Consider the following 15,504-nt stretch of genomic DNA (forward strand, 5'->3'; position numbering starts at 1 on the left):
GGGGGGTGGGGTGGGCGGAAACACCTCTAATTCAAAAGGATGCATGCTCCTCAACGTTCATAGTATCACTCTTTATAACAGCCAAGCCATGGATGGCAACCAAGCACCATCAACAGATGACTGGCTTAAGAAGATGTGGTACATATACAAAGGAATATAACTCTCTATAAAAAATAATGAAATACCAACATTTGCAGCAATGTGGATGGACCTAAAGAATATTATGCTTAGTAAAGTAAATCAGAGAAAAACAAATACTATATGATAGCACTTATATGTGGAATCTAAAAACTAATTAATCTAAAAACAAACTTGTGGTTATCAAAGTGGGTGCGGTGAAATGAGGAGTGTGTGATTAACAGACAGAAACCACTATACAGAAAATAGATAAGCAATAAGGATTTGCTGTATAGCACAGGGAATTATACCCAATATCCCATAATAATCTATAATGGAATAAAACCTGTTTAAAAAAAAAAAAAACTGAATCACTATGCTGTATACCTGAAACTAACACAATATTGTAAATCAACTATATTTCAATTGAAAAAAAAAATAGAGATAATGAATAAAATGCCCTGCACTATGCCTAACAAGGCTATGGTTTTTTCAGTGGTCATGTATGGATGTGAGAGTTGGATTATAAAGAAAGCTGAGTGGTGAAGAATTGAAGCTTTTGAACTGTGGTGTTGGGGAAGACTCTTGAGAGTCCCTTGGACTGCAAGGAGATCCACCCAGTCCATCCTAAAGGAGATCAGTCCTGGGTGTTCATTGGAAGGACTGATGTTGAAGCTGAAACTCTAATACTTTGGCCACCTGATGCGAAGAGCTGACTCACTGGAAAAGACCCTGATGCTGGGAAAGACTGAAGGCGGGAGGAGAAGGGGACAACAGAGGATGAGATGGTTGGATGGCATCACTGACTCAAGAGTTTGGGTAAACTCCGGGAATTGGTGATGGACAGGGAAGCCTGGCGTGCTGCAGTCCATGGGGTCGCAAAGAGTCGGACATGACTGAGTGACTGAACTGATGCCTGACACAGACAGGCAAACAGCTATCTAGTGAAAGTCAGTTCTAGCTAATGACAAGAGATCATTTCAGCTTATATAACACAAATACTCATTTTAATAAAATAATTACAAAATAGCCATGAAAAATTGTCTTTTTCAAACACTGCAGAATATGTGCAAATTTACTTCTATAAGTGATTAAGCAATACCTACAGCAGAAGTAGAGAGTCCAAGGATTTTTGAAGCCCAAACTGTCTTCAGGAATTTAGGTCTACAGCTAAGGGTGCAGAGTCTCTCCCAGGCCAAAAACATGCTACAGAATAAAAGACAAAAATTTAAAGGGAGTAAACGTATACTTATACCACTATTAAACACAGCTACCTGACAGACCACAACCTTGTATAAAACAGAAATTAACTTTTTCTATAGCTGAGTTTTCTTTCTATGATATAATCTCTTATCACGAGAAATGTTCTAATTATTCCAACAGAATTCTTCCTTATACAAATTTATACATGTGTCATTTTAAACTAGATCTGTAAGGATATGATGAATTTAAAAAATAATTTAAATTATTTTTTACCCTACTTTAGGGCATTAAACTACAGGAAGTAAAAGTTCCATTTCTAGTAGCCATAAAATTCAGAACGTTTCAATCTAAGAACTACTGAAACTCAGAATTATCTGGAGAAGTCACTAGTAAAAGCACAATTCATAACAGTAAATTAACGTTGTTAAAAGCAGGTTATTTAGAAAGCTGTTTGAAAAGGACTATAGTAGATCCTTGAGAAATAAAAAGATTATATGAATGAATCTTTCCTTATTTATTCAGATGGTACTTCCCTCAACAATTCTATAATTGGCAAGCCCCATTAAGAGATTCCAGCTATGACTAGCAGGCATGCATTCTGAATTACTTCTCTACCTGATTCTGAATTATTTCTCTACCTATAAGGAAATTATTATCACTATGGGTCAATAGAAGGAGATCAAAGCAAAACGGACTTCTCTTATCATACTGCCACGTACAAGTGAAAGAATTCAGGGCAGTAGAAACTTCCCATAAGGTTTTACTCCAACAATATTCTATCAGTGGAGGGCATTTCCTTTATATCTAATAATCAAGCTTTAAAAAAAAAAAAGACATACTTTATGGATTCAAACAGACTACTGAAACTAATTATGAATCTCCTTAATTTACCAAAATTTGAAGGCTACAGAAAGCTTTAGATGTGAAAAATAACATATTTGATGTTTCTAAAAAATAAAATAGAAATCCTGACCTTGTCAACAAAATCTCAGCTTAAATGACAGCCTCTTAGCCATTCTACATCACATGAGCCTAGGTTAACTCTGCAAAGCACTTTGGCTGACAACTCACTCATTTGGTAATTTAATGTAAGTGCCGTGAGTACGGGCCTGGTGTGTTTAGTTCACTTCTCTGGTACACAGGAGGCATATTATAAATAAATGTGTCAAGTGAATGAATACATAAAATCACCTTATAAATTAATGATTTAAGTGAACTATTTATAATGAGTCATTTTATGAAATAGTGATTCCTTTGTAAATAACGACTTCTTATGTTTCTTTCAAGTCAAAAAAGAAATAAAAGTGAAGTCGCTCAGTCATGTCTGATTCTTTAGGATTCCATGGACTGTAGTCTACCAGGCTCCTCCATCCATGCGATTTTCCAGGCAAGAGTACTGGAGTGGGTTGCCATTGCCTTTTCCGGGGAATTTTGCCAACCCAGGGATCGAACCCGGGTCTCCCACACTGTAGGTGGATGGTTTACCATTTGAGCCACCAGGGAAGTCTCTTTCAAGTCAAAGTTTTCTTACATCAAGAAATGCCTGGGGAGAGAGACATTCTTAGAGAGTTAAAGCTGAGAGAATTCTGTACAAACAGGCCTAGTTAAAATAATTCTTATCTTCCTTTAAATCTCCCCATATTTTTTGGTTACTTTTCCACAATGGTCTCTCTTTGTTCAACCTGCCTTAAAACCATTTGGTTTTGTCACTTCTTTGGGTCTTCATTTTCTCACAAAAGCGTCTGTGTCACACAGAACTTAAACTAAATGTGTGTTTTTCTCCTGTTAATCTGTCTTATGTCAGTTTAATTCTCGGCCTCAGCCAAAAGCCATTAAGAGAATAGGCAATATTTCTCTCCCATAGTACAAAATGATTATTTTAATTTTTCCAACATTCCTCTAACAGATAACCCTCTGTAGTCTAAGCAGATGACCATGTTTTCTATCAGAGAGAAAACAGAAGCCATCAGATGGGAATTTTTCAACTTGCCCACATCTAAAAAAACTAAACTGAAAAAATTCCCTTTTTTTCTTCCTATTATAATAAAGTGATCCTGCTACAAAAGAACAGTCTCTCCGCCCACGACTTGGATGCTATTTCTCTCCCTTGCTCAATTGACTATTACCATTCTCTTCTATATATTCATCTCTCCTAGTTAAAAAGATGTAATTTTATTGACTGTCCCTTTTCCCGAATCTATACTTCTTAGCCCAGGGCAATCTAACATTTGTACTGATTACTCCACAGAGGCAGCTCTGGCCTAAGTCAATTTTGACCTTCATATTGTTAAATTCAGTGGACATTGTGAAATTCTTACTTTTCTTGAGTTCTCTGCAGCTTTATATTTGCTGGTTAAGCCCTATCTCCTTCCAGAAACACCCTGTTCCCTTGGCTTTTGACACACTACAATCTCTTTTTCCTCCCACGTCGAATGACGAAATTCCTCAGTGCCCAGATACAGGCTCGATTTTCTTCTCACTCATTACTCTCACTAGGTAATTTTGTTGTAGAAGGAATCGTGGGAGCATCAATGAAAAATTGGCTCCAAAGAAATCTAAGCAGGCTAATAGACACATATTCAGAATCTCTAAGACTTATTATTTCTTTCGTACTTTAAACAAACACTTTTTGAGCAACAGTTTAAAGCAATTAACCTTCCCTATACATATTCACTAATAAAAACACCTGAGATATCACTGAAAAGTTGGAAAAAATAAAAATAAAGAATTAAACACCATATGGCTTTTATTTTTAAACATTTCACTTTTTTTCTCATTTATACTTAAAAACGATGCTCTGTGAAGAAAATCAGGAAATTGTGAATCAGTGTCATCTAGTAAATGTGAGTATGGCATATTATACATAAGATAAATTCCACTGTAATGTAGGCATGATCAATAGAAAATTCAATTATTTATTATCTTTGGTGTAGACTGCTTAAAATGAAGATTCTGAAGGTATGTGTGGTGCATCTGGAAGTGACCTGAAGTTGAGAAGGCTGATGAACTGCTACAGAATCCAGAGCCAAAAGGTGAGTATGCTAAGTCACTTCAGTCGTGTCCAACTCTGTGCGACCCCATAAACGGCAGCCCACCAGGCTCCCCGTCCCTGGGATTCTCCAGGCAAGAACACTGGAGTGGATTGCCATTTCCTTCTCCAGTGCATGAAAGTGAAAAGTGAAAGTGAAGTCTCTCAGTCGTGTCCGACTCCTAGCGACCCCAGGGACTGCAGCCTACCAGGCTCCTCCGTCCATGGGATTTTCCAGGCAAGAGTATTGGAGAGGGGTGCCACTGCCTTCTCCAAAAGGTGAGTAAAGCAATCCAAACGACTGGTAAAAAGTTTGAAGCTCTGGGCTTAAAATCCAAATGATGAATTTGTAACCACTTTATATACTGGGGAGGAGAGACAGGAAGAGATGCAGTGAATTTCACAAGTCCACAAAGTCCAGGTTAACTGCAAGCTCAAGGAAGATTAATGTATGCCTGCCAAAAGAGCTAGTGCTAATTAATGTACAAAACAGGTTAAAAGTCTGATCAAAAGTTTATTTCCACTTCTTGCTCTGCATGTTAGTTCACTTCTAGAATGTTTCTAAGGCTTACTGATACAACAGAAGGAAAGTAGGAGGTGAGTGAATAAGGTACTGGCCGGGAAAGTACAGTGGGAATAATAAACCTCAAAGCCTGAACCAAGAATGGAAAAATCAGCCATACAGAGCCGGTATAAGACAGGAGACATGAGCCTGAAATTGTTGAAAAGCTGTTTTGTGAAAACGGAATTCTAGTAATTATAAACTTCTGCAGAGGGCAGTAATATGGTGCTTGGTTTAAGTTGGCAGGAGTTCGGTTTTAGGCCCACGTGAGTTAAAACTTAGTAACGGTGGGTGCGCAGCCAGGTGTGGAAGGAGCCTGCTGCCCGGCTCACGTAGAGGTGGAGGAGACGAGCGCCGGCAAGACCGTACTAGGCGCGGGGCTCCAAAAGCACCAGATTGGACCGTTTTCCTTTTATCTAAAAACCATGGGTTCCACTAGAGTCATATGTTGTAAGTTAGCAGCCCGTTTCCTTTTTTATTGAGAATCTCGGTTACGGATCAACTGGAGTCGGTATCAGCTTCCTACACCGTTTACAAAACATCCAAATTGCAAAATCAAGCGCAAAAAGGGCAGACGAGGACCGGGGTCCCGGGGTCCCACTTTAGAAGGACAGCACTTCGGTGCCATTCCCTCTCCGTAGCGAACTCTCAAACTCCAGCGCTGACCCTTTGCAACGAGGCCCGCAGTCCACCGAAGCCGGGAGTCAAGAGGCCCAACTCCGAGCTCCCGCCCCAGTTCGGGAAGGCGAGTCCGAATCCTGAAGGAAATCCAACCCCTGCTCTTCCTCCGACCTCGCCAGTCGCGCGGCCCGGCAGCGCAGCCCAACCGGTCTCCCACCTCATCTCGCTCCCCGTGGCTCTGAGCCAAAACGGCAACCATCACCCCCTAAATACTCTCCTAGCGCCCCACTGACCTTTCTCGCGCGAACACTTCGCTTTCCGGAGCTCAAGTCCCGCGAGGGCTCGAGAGCCTGATGGGGCGGGATTCGGGCTTAGGGGCGGAGCCTGAACGGAGATTGACTGGAGTCGCGGACTGGAAGCAATTGAGTAGGGGCGGGGGTGAAGTGGGCGGCGAAAGGTCAGGGGAGAGTAAGCCCGCAGGATGGAGCTTCGCTGCGATGTGATCAGGATTGTCTGTGGGGCTTGGATTCGGACGCGATTTGCTATGCGGACAGCCGGGACTGGGGACTGCACCAGGCAAGTGGAGACGCGGAGCCAGATCTGAGCTGCTGAATAGAGGCGGTTCTGGTTAAGGGGTGGGATGGGGCGGGGGGGTTGTCTAAGGCCGGGATTGGGTATGTAATTTAGGTCCACAGCTCTAATTGGATGTATGTGACCGATTGGTTTGGGGCGGGTTCTAGGGAAGGATTGATTTGGAAGAAAGGGCGAGAGGTGGGGCCGCAGGACTTAGATGAGGGGAAGGCTGTAGTTAGAATGGTATTAGAAGGTGCCAGAGAAGGCAAGGCTAAAGAGAGTGTGCAAAAGGGTTTGTACGTGTATTTATCACCTGTGGGGGTGGGGGTGGGGTGGAGGGTTGAACAAAAAAGCACAAAGGAACTTCACCTTCCTGAACAGTAAAACGAGTTCGATTAGAGAATTGAAAATGTAATGTGATATGAAACTGAAAAGGAAAGTGACACAACGGTGAAGGAGAAAAATTGGCTAAAAGAAAAAGGAACACCATGAATTACTCATCTATTGAGGGCGGTGTTTAGTGAAAGGAGAGGTTCTGGTAAGAATTGAGTTTCATAACTAGATTTTTCTTCCTTTCCTAATTTAAGAAAACGAGTGGATAGAAGGAGTGGGAAGGGCTGCTGCTGCTGCTAAGTCGCTTCAGTCGTGTCCGACTCTGTGCGACCCCAGAGACGGCAGCCCACCAGGCTCCCCCGTTCCTGGGATTCTCCAGGCAAGAACGCTGGAGTGGGTTGCCATTTCCTTCTCCAATGTATAAAAGTGAAAGTGAAGTCTCTCAGTCGTGTCCGACTCTTGGCGACCCCATGGACTGCAGCCCACCAGGCTCCTCCGTCCATGGGATTCTCCAGGCAAGAGTACTGGAGTGGCTTGCCATTGCCTTCTCCAGTGGGAAAGGCAGTAGTTTGTTATTCAACTACAGAGGAGAGAACAAAGATAATCTTTGGTTGAGGGAATCTACTCTGCAACTAGGTACCAGGAGACTCTGAAGTTGATTAGGTGGGTGGAGAAATTACTGTGTATAGTAGGGAATCTACCCCAAACTGTGAGCTACTGTGAGGCACATTGGTTTGTCAGTACTCTCCACCAAGAGGCCACAAGGAACACACCTGTAGTTAAAAGGTTGGGTTTATTACTCCTTGCATAGAGGGAGAGCTTACATCTTGGGCAACTGTGGGTTGTTTCAATAACAAACTGGTAGATGAGACCTAGAGGATTTGGGCTTATACTGAGTGATTTGGGGGGAGGGTCCAAGGAAATGGAGATTTATGCTGTTTTGGGTGCTGTCAGGAAGTGGGCATAATCATTAGATTGGGTATCATACCTCATGTAGAAGAAGGGAGGAAAATTTCAAAGCTAATTTCATAATTGATAAAAAGCAGTGTTTTTGCTAGTCAGGAGAGGAGGAGGTTTGCTGTTTTGGTAGTTGGCAGTGACCTTGTTTTATCTGAGTTTAGGCGCAATTATTGCTTGAGCTTGTCTGTTGTGTCACTTTGTCGTAATTGGAGAGTGGCTGTCTGATGTTAGTATTCTGTCAGATTGCTATATTTTACTGGGAAACATCTGGGCTAGTTCCTAACAACACTGAAACCTTAAGGGTGAGTTTCAGTTCAGTCCCTTATAACAGGTACTGGTTTTTTGTTTTTCTCAGATTTAACAAATACATGAATTGACAGCATAGATGCCGAGCCTTCTGGGGGTAATGGGGCACAGAAAGTGTCTCAGACCTTAAAGAGGAAGAAACAGACAATAATCAAATAAATACATACATTGACTTCAGATGGTGATAAGTGCTCTGAAAGAAACAATGAGGGTTGGATACTGCAGATAGTTTAAATATGATAGTCAGGAAGTCTTTTTTGAGAAGGTAACATTTGAACCAGAACTGAATGATAAAGAGGCAGCCTTGCCAAAAGTAATTCTGGAAAGGAAAATAGCAGTTGAAAAGGCTCTGATATATGAGTAAACTTAGCAAGTGAGGAGAGAGGCCAGTATGTCTAAAACACAGTAATCCAGGGGAAAGTCCTTTCAGATTAGGATGGAGAGGAAGACAGGGACCAGATCATGCAGATGAAGACCACAGAAAGTTTTGACTTTATATTGACGTAGCCATTGGAAAACCTTAAGCAGAGGGATAAAGTAATCTTAGTCACATTTAAAATAAACACTCCAGTTCCTTTGGAGAAGAGACTTGTCGTTGGGCCCAGAGCAGAAGCAGAAAGATCTGTGGAGGTTGTTAGAGGGAGAGATGATATTTTCTGGGCTCAAGTGGTGGCAAAGGAGGGAAAGAGCGCTAAGGGTCACGATGTTTGTTCTGCTGACATCTACTTACTCCTCTATGTCAGCTCTACCCTCCACAGTCACCTGTGGCCCTAACGGTCCAGGAGCAAGCGATGAGAATGAAGACAGAACACGAAATCTGGTGCAATGGATCAGGGGACATGCAGCCTCTATTGGACTGAGGTGTAGAGTCCACTCTGAGTCCAGCTTTTATTCCTAATTGCAGACTGCAAGACTTTTTTTAAAATCTTATCTTTCCCAAGACACTACACTGACATAGTCCAGATCTCTTTGTTTTTACCCCAGGCCGTTCCCTTTTGGGCTAGTCTCGGGAACAATCAGCAAGTGGGTAGGCAGCGTTCATGCCTGATGCCGACCCAGTGTTCCAAGGTCTATGCTTTCATGATCCCAGTCATACTCCCTTTTGGGTCTGGCCTTGGGGTTTGTAACAAGATTATTCTTAAGAAAAACATGAAAGATAATCATTAACATAGTTTCTTAATATATGCTGTTTTTCCAGGTGCTAATTCTGTGGAATTTCCCAAGGATGTGAAAGTACACTATTAGGAATTCCCACTACAGTCACCTCTGCCTAGTTTCTCCTGACTTGGATCTTCTCTGTTTACACTCTTCAGAGTATAAACTGCCAATCTCTTGCTGAAGTGAAGGAGAACCGGTTATTGGGGGTGAATGAACTTGCTGTGGGGATCTGGGGATCTAGTTCTTTGTTAGAAAGGACTTTAAATGACCCTCCTGTGTTTAATCCTGAATCTTTGGAGAGTTCTGGCGGGGTAAGTGTAGTTGCTTTCTTGACTTTCTTTGTGACTGCTCTGGGATTCAGGTTTTTAATCTGCTCTAAATGTCTACCTGCCTATTTGCTTTCTAACATCTTTAGTCTTGCTGTCATGTCACTGTATTCCCCCTGTTTTGGCTCTTACAGGGTTATGGCTTAACAGAACTGCCTCATTGTTATTTCAGTGGGGTTTAAGTAGAGAGATCTCTAGTCTTTCCCATTCTATTGTTTTCCTCTATTTCTTTGCATTGATCACTTAAGGAAGGCTTTCTTCTCTCTCCTTGCTATTCTTTGGAATTCTGCATTGAGATAGATATAGCTTTCCTTTTCTCCTTTGCCTTTCTCTTCTCTTCTTTTCTCAACTCATTGTAAGGCCTCCTCAGACAACCATTTTGCCTTTTTGCATTTCTTCTTCTTGGGGATAGTTCTGATCACTGCCTCCTGTACAATGTTACGAATCTCCATCCATAGTTCTTTAGGCAGTCCATCAGATCTAATCTCTTGAAAATTTTGTCACTTTCACTGTATAGTCGTAAGGGATTTGATTTAGGTCATACCTGAATGGTCTAGTGGTTTTCCCTACTTTCTTCAGTTTAAGTCTGAATTTGGAAATAAGGAGTTCATGATCTGAGCTACAGTGAGCTCCCAGTCTTGTTTTTGCTGACTATATAGAGCTTCTCCATCTTTGGCTGCAAAGGGTATAATCGATCTGATTTCGGTATTGACCATCTGGTGATGTCCATGTGTAGAATCGTCTCTTGTGTTGTTGAAAGAGGGTGTTTGCTATGACCAGTGCATTCTCTTGGCAAAATTCTGTTTGCCTTTGCCCTGCTTCATTTTGTACTCCAAGGCCAAACTTGCCTGTTACTCCAGCTATCTCTTGACTTCCTACTTTTCCATCCCAGTCTTCTATGATGAAAAGGAGATCTTTTGTGTGTGTGTTTGTGTTAGTTCTAGAAGGTCTTATACGTCTTCATAGAACCATTCAACTTCAGCTTCTTCAGCATTACTGGTCGGGGCACAGACTTGGATTACTGTGATGTTGAATGGTTTGCCTTTGAAAGGAAAAGAGATCATTCTGTTGTTTTTGAGATTGCATCCAAATACTGCATTTAGGACTCTTTTGTTGACTATGAGGGCTACTCCATTTCTTCTAAGGGATTCTTGCCCACAGTAGTAGATATAATGGTCATCTGAGTTAAATTCACCCATTCCAGTCCATTTTAGTTCACTGATTCCTGAAATGTCTATGTTCACTCTTGCCATCTCCTGCTTGACCACTTCCAATTTACCTTGATTCATGGACCTAACATTCCAGGTTCCTATGCAATATTGTTCTTTATAGCATAGGACGTTACTGCCATCACCAGTCACATCCACAACTGGGTGTTGTTTTTGCTTTGACTCAGGCTCTTCATTCTTTCTGGGGCTATTTCTTCATTCTTCTCCAGTAGCATATTGGGCTATGAGGATTTCATCTTTCAATGTCTTATCTTTTTGCCTTTTCATACTGTTCATAAGATTATCAAGGCAAGAGTGCTGAAGTGGTTTGCCATTCCCTTTTCCAGTGAACCATATTTTGTCAGAACTTTCCACCATGACCTGTCCATTTTGGGTGGCCTTACATGGCATGGCTCATAGTTTCATTGAGTTAGACAAGGCTGTGATCTAAGTGATCAGTTTGTTTTCTATAATTGTAGTTTCCATTCTTTCTGCCCTCTGATGGGTAAGGATATGAGGCTTGTGGAAACTTGCAAAGATGGGTACAATAAAGGACAGAAATGTTATGGACCTAACAGATATTAAGATATTATCTTAATATATAATATATCTGTTATATATAATAGATATCTTAATATCTATCTTAAGATGTTAAGATAGACGATATTAAGAAGAGATAGCAAAAATACACAGAAGAACTATGCAAAAAAGATCTTCATGACCAGATAACCACGATGGTGTGATCACTCACCTGGAGCCAAATATTCTGGAGTGCAAAGTCAAGTGGGCCTTAGGAACCATCACTATGAACAAAGCTAGTGGAGGTGATGGAATTCCAGTTGAGTGATTTCAAATCCTAAAAGACGATGCTGTGAAAGTGTTGCAATCAATATGCCAGCAAATTTGGAAAACTTGAGCAGTGGCCACAGGACTGGAAAAAGTTTTCATTCCAAGGCCAAAGAATGTTCAAACGACCATACAATTGCACTCATCTCACACGCTAGTAAAGTAATGCTCAAAATTCTCCAAGCCAGGCTTTAACAGTACGTGAACCATGAGCTTCCAGATGTTCAAGCTGGCTTTAGAAAGGCAGAGGAACCAGAGATCAAATTGCCAACATCTGTTGGATCATAGAAAAAGCAAGCAAACTCCAGAAAAACATCTACTTCTGCTTCATTGATTATGCCAAAGCCTTTGACTGTGTGGATCACAACAAACTGTGGAAAATTCTTCAAGAGATGGGAATAACAGACCACCTGACCTGCCTCCTGAGAAATCTGTATGCAGATCAAGAAGCAACAGTTAGAACCAGACACAGAGCAAGGGACTGGTTCCAAACTGGGAAAGGAGTATGTCAAGGTTGTATGTCATCACCTTGCTTATTTAACTTATATGCAGAGTACATCATGTGAAATGCTGGGCTGGATGAAGCACAAGCTGGAATGAAAACTACTGGGAGAAATATCAATAACCTCGGATATGCAGATGACACCATCTTTATGGCAGAGAGTGAAGAAGAACTAAAGAGCCTCTTGATGAAAGTGAAAGAGGAGAGTGAAAAAGCTGGTTTAGAACTCAGCCTTCAAAAAACTAAGACCATGGGATCCAATCCCATCACTTCATGACAAATAGATGGGGAAACAATGGAAACAGTGAGAGACTTTATTTTTCTTGGTCTCTAAAATCACTGCAGATGGTGACTGTAACTATGAAATTAAAAGACTCTTGCTCCTTAAAGGAAAGGCTATTACAAACCTAGATAGCACATTAAAGAACAGAGACTTTACTTTACAGACAAAGGTCCGTCTAGTCAAAGCTATAGTTTTTCTAGTAGTCATGTATGGATATGAGAGTTGGACCATAAAGAAGGCTGAGCACCGAAGAATTGATGCTTTTGAACTGTGGTGTTGGAGGAGACTCTTGAGAGTTCCTTGGACTGCACGGAGATCCAACCAGTCCATCCTAAAGGAAATCAGTCCTGAATATTCATTGGAAGGACTGATCCTGAAGCTTAACTCCAATACTTTGGCCACCTGATATGAAGAACTGACTCATTTGAAAAGACCCTGATGCTGGGAAAGATTGAAGGCAGGAAGAGAAGGGGACAACATTGGATGAGATGGATGGATGGCATCACCAACTTGATGGACATGAGTTTGAGTATGTTCCAGGAGATGGTGAAAGACAGGGAAGCCTGGCATGTTGCAGTCCATGGGGTCACAAAGAGTCAGACAGGACTGAGTGACTGAAGTGACTAAGTAGAGAGAGGGAGCATAAGTATGTTTGATTTGTTGTTACTGGTTTTTATGCAGGTTCATTAAGTGATTGAAAGACCAAATGCTGGGCATTCAAATATTTGTGATATGTTAAGCAGTATATGGAGAAGGCAATGGCACCCCACTCCAGTACTCTTGCCTGGAAAATCCCATGGATGGAGGGGCCTGGTGGGCTACAGTCCATGGAGTCGCTAAGAGTCGGACACGACTGAGCGACTTCACTTTCACTTTTCACTTTCATGCATTGGAGAAGGAAATGGCAACCCACTCCAGTGTTCTTGCCTGGAGACTCCCAGGGACTGGGGAGCCTGGTGGGCCACCGTCTATGGGGTTGCACAGAGTCGGACACGACTGAAGCAATGCAGCAGCAGCAGCAGCAGCAGCAGCAAGCCGTGTATTATTCTTTGTAGTCATGTTGCTTTTTTAAAGAGCTATATAAGTTACTCCTTTGAACTAGAAAGGAGTCACTTATAGCTAATGAGTGTACTTATATCTTATGCTCATTTGTTTTCTGAATAAAAAGGCAGTATCTCCCAAGGGCTTCCCTTGTGGCTCAGCTGGTAAAAAATCCACCTACAGTGCAGGAGACCTGGGTTCTATCCCTATTTTGGGAAGATTCCCTGGAGAAGAGAAAGGCTACCCATTCCAGTATTCTTGTCTGGAGAATTCCATGAACTGTATAATCCATGGGGTCACAAAGAGTTGGATACGACTGAACGACATTCACTTCATGTCATTTCATCTCCTTTATGGAGATAAAGCCTTTTCCATTGCCTCCTGCTGCTGCTGCTAAGTCGCTTCAGTCGTGTCCGACTCTGTGCTATCCCATGGACTGCAGCCTACCAGGCTTCTCCGTCCATGGGATTCTCCAGGCAAGAACACTGGAGTGGATTGCCATTTCCTTCTCCAATGCGTGAAAGTGAAAAGTGAAAAGTGAAAATGAAGTTGCTCGGTCGTGTCCAACTCTTAGCGACCCCATGGACTGCAGCCTACCAGGCTCCTCCATCCATGGGATTTTCCAGGCAACAGTACTGGAGTGGGGTGCCATTGCCTTCTCCTTCCATTGCCTCATAGAGAAGACTAAAAATATTCTGAAATACAGCAGAGAGAAGGCAATATAGCCTGCTTGGCAAGCCAAACTGTGTGGATCAGATCTCAACTGTGCAATTTTCTAGCTGTATAACCTTGGACGAGTTACTTCATATCTCTATGCTTCAGTTTCCTTATCTGTAGGATGTAGATTATAGAATCTTTACTTATAGTGCTATTTTGAGGATTTAATGACTCCATAGACCTAAAAAAAAAAAAAAAAAGCTTAGAACTGTCCTTTCTTCCTAAGTTCTGTACAATTGTTCCTTAAAAGGAAAGAGAGTCTTTAGGATGCGGCTGCTAGTTATGCCCAAATATTTAGTGTTCTTTTCTTCTGTAGCAGTACTACTCCCAAATTTCAGCAGAGTATTTGGATGCTTGCTTAAAGACTGCATTCCCAGTCTCTGTTGTAGCTGATGGGCCATAGGATATAAGTGGAAGCTGTCTGTGCTGTTTCTAGGAAATGCCTTGAGCACCCCTCTTGATCTCTAGGTTAGTGGTTTCTCTGACAGTTTGAGTGCAGAAATGTTGGCTATTTGAACCCCCAGGTGGAATCTTCAAGTTGAAGATTGTAGAAAAATGGGTGGGAGAGAAGGAGCCTGAGCTTTAATATCATGAAGCCACCATTCTAGCTCTGGGCCTCTTATATTGACGTAATAGAGAATTCAACCTCAATTTTGTTGAACTCCTTCATATAGGTTTCCTGATATGCAGTCATAGTACTGCTGTGATGGTTTATTGACCCCTCTTGTTTGCTGACCAAAGGCACTTCACTTTACATGGACCTTCCAGATGACCATAGAGTAACAGAGGGGAGAACAAAGTGAAAGATAATAGCAATGCCTTATAATCTGGAAATGCTTCTCAAGTGGCATTTGTCCCTTGTAGGTACTAGGGGTCAGGCAGGTAGAACTAACTTCTTCCTTTACTCATAATCCTAGAGCACTACTAGGAAGGACCTTATCCAGGAGAAAATGACAACTGAGTCTAAGTTTGCAAGTGTCTAGAACCTTTCCCATCTTACATTCCTCCTGCTATAAAGAGTTATGTTCTTGAAAGTTGCTGAGAGTAAATCTTAAGCATTTTCAACATACACACACACACACAGACAAGAATTAACTATGTTAACTATGTGAGGGAGATGTATGTGTTAATTATCTTGGTCTCCTTAATCATTCTACAGTGTGTATGTATATGGAATCACCATGTTGTCTGCTTTAAATGTATACAACTATGTCAAAAAAGAGTTACGTTTAGTTTTCAGTCTCATGCAGCTATTTTAAATGGATTTCTTTGTGTGTGCATGTATATTATTACAGTAAATTAGTGTTTTTTTGGCCAGATTATGATAGCTGTACAAACATTAGCTTAAACCTTTCAAAAATTATAGTAGAAAGATTGGCCAGCATAACTATGTATCTATTTTTTATATTTGTTTGTCTACCTGTGTACCTTCTCAAATACACATTTGGCAGCATTTATAGCAATTTGGACTGATGCTGAAGCTGAAACTCCAATACTTTGCCCACCTCATGTGAAGAGTTGACTCATTGGAAAAGACCCTGATGCTGGGAGGGATTGGGGGCAGGAGGAGAAGGGGACGACAGAGGATGAGATGGCTGGATGGCATCACCGACTCGATGGACATGAGTTTGAGTAAACTCCGGGAGTTGGTGATGGACAGGGAGGCCTGGCGTGCTGCGGTTCATGGGGTCGCAAAGAGTCACACACAACTGAGCAACTG

The 15,504-nt window shown here is 41.7% G+C and overlaps 1 protein-coding gene and 1 long non-coding RNA gene across 6 annotated transcripts in view; one reads left to right on the forward strand and one right to left on the reverse strand.

The window, feature by feature from the left end:
- Positions 1–5,912, reverse strand: part of CCBL2 (cysteine conjugate-beta lyase 2) — a 60,578-nt gene extending 54,666 nt beyond the window's left edge. Inside the window, exons 1-2 of one of the 2 annotated variants that reach the window (XM_010860355.1) lie at positions 5,825–5,912; positions 1,224–1,323 (exon numbers count right to left, since the gene is read on the reverse strand). In XM_010860355.1, the coding sequence (XP_010858657.1) occupies positions 1,224–1,322 (99 nt within the window). In that variant the 5' untranslated portion in view covers position 1,323; positions 5,825–5,912. The remainder of the gene's footprint in view (positions 1–1,223; positions 1,324–5,824) is intronic. The other variant, XM_010860356.1, reaches the window with a different exon arrangement.
- A 111-nt stretch (positions 5,913–6,023) lies between these two features.
- Positions 6,024–15,504, forward strand: part of LOC105003299 — a 31,284-nt gene continuing 21,803 nt past the window's right edge. For all 4 annotated transcript variants that reach the window (XR_827094.1, XR_827096.1, XR_827095.1 and 1 more), the window contains exon 1: positions 6,024–6,107. This is a non-coding gene — a long non-coding RNA (uncharacterized LOC105003299). The remainder of the gene's footprint in view (positions 6,108–15,504) is intronic.

The sequence above is a fragment of the Bison bison genome, unplaced genomic scaffold (genome assembly GCF_000754665.1).
Source record: "Bison bison bison isolate TAMUID 2011002044 unplaced genomic scaffold, Bison_UMD1.0 scf7180017864466, whole genome shotgun sequence".
In the NCBI taxonomy this organism is placed as follows: Eukaryota; Metazoa; Chordata; class Mammalia; order Artiodactyla; family Bovidae; genus Bison; species Bison bison.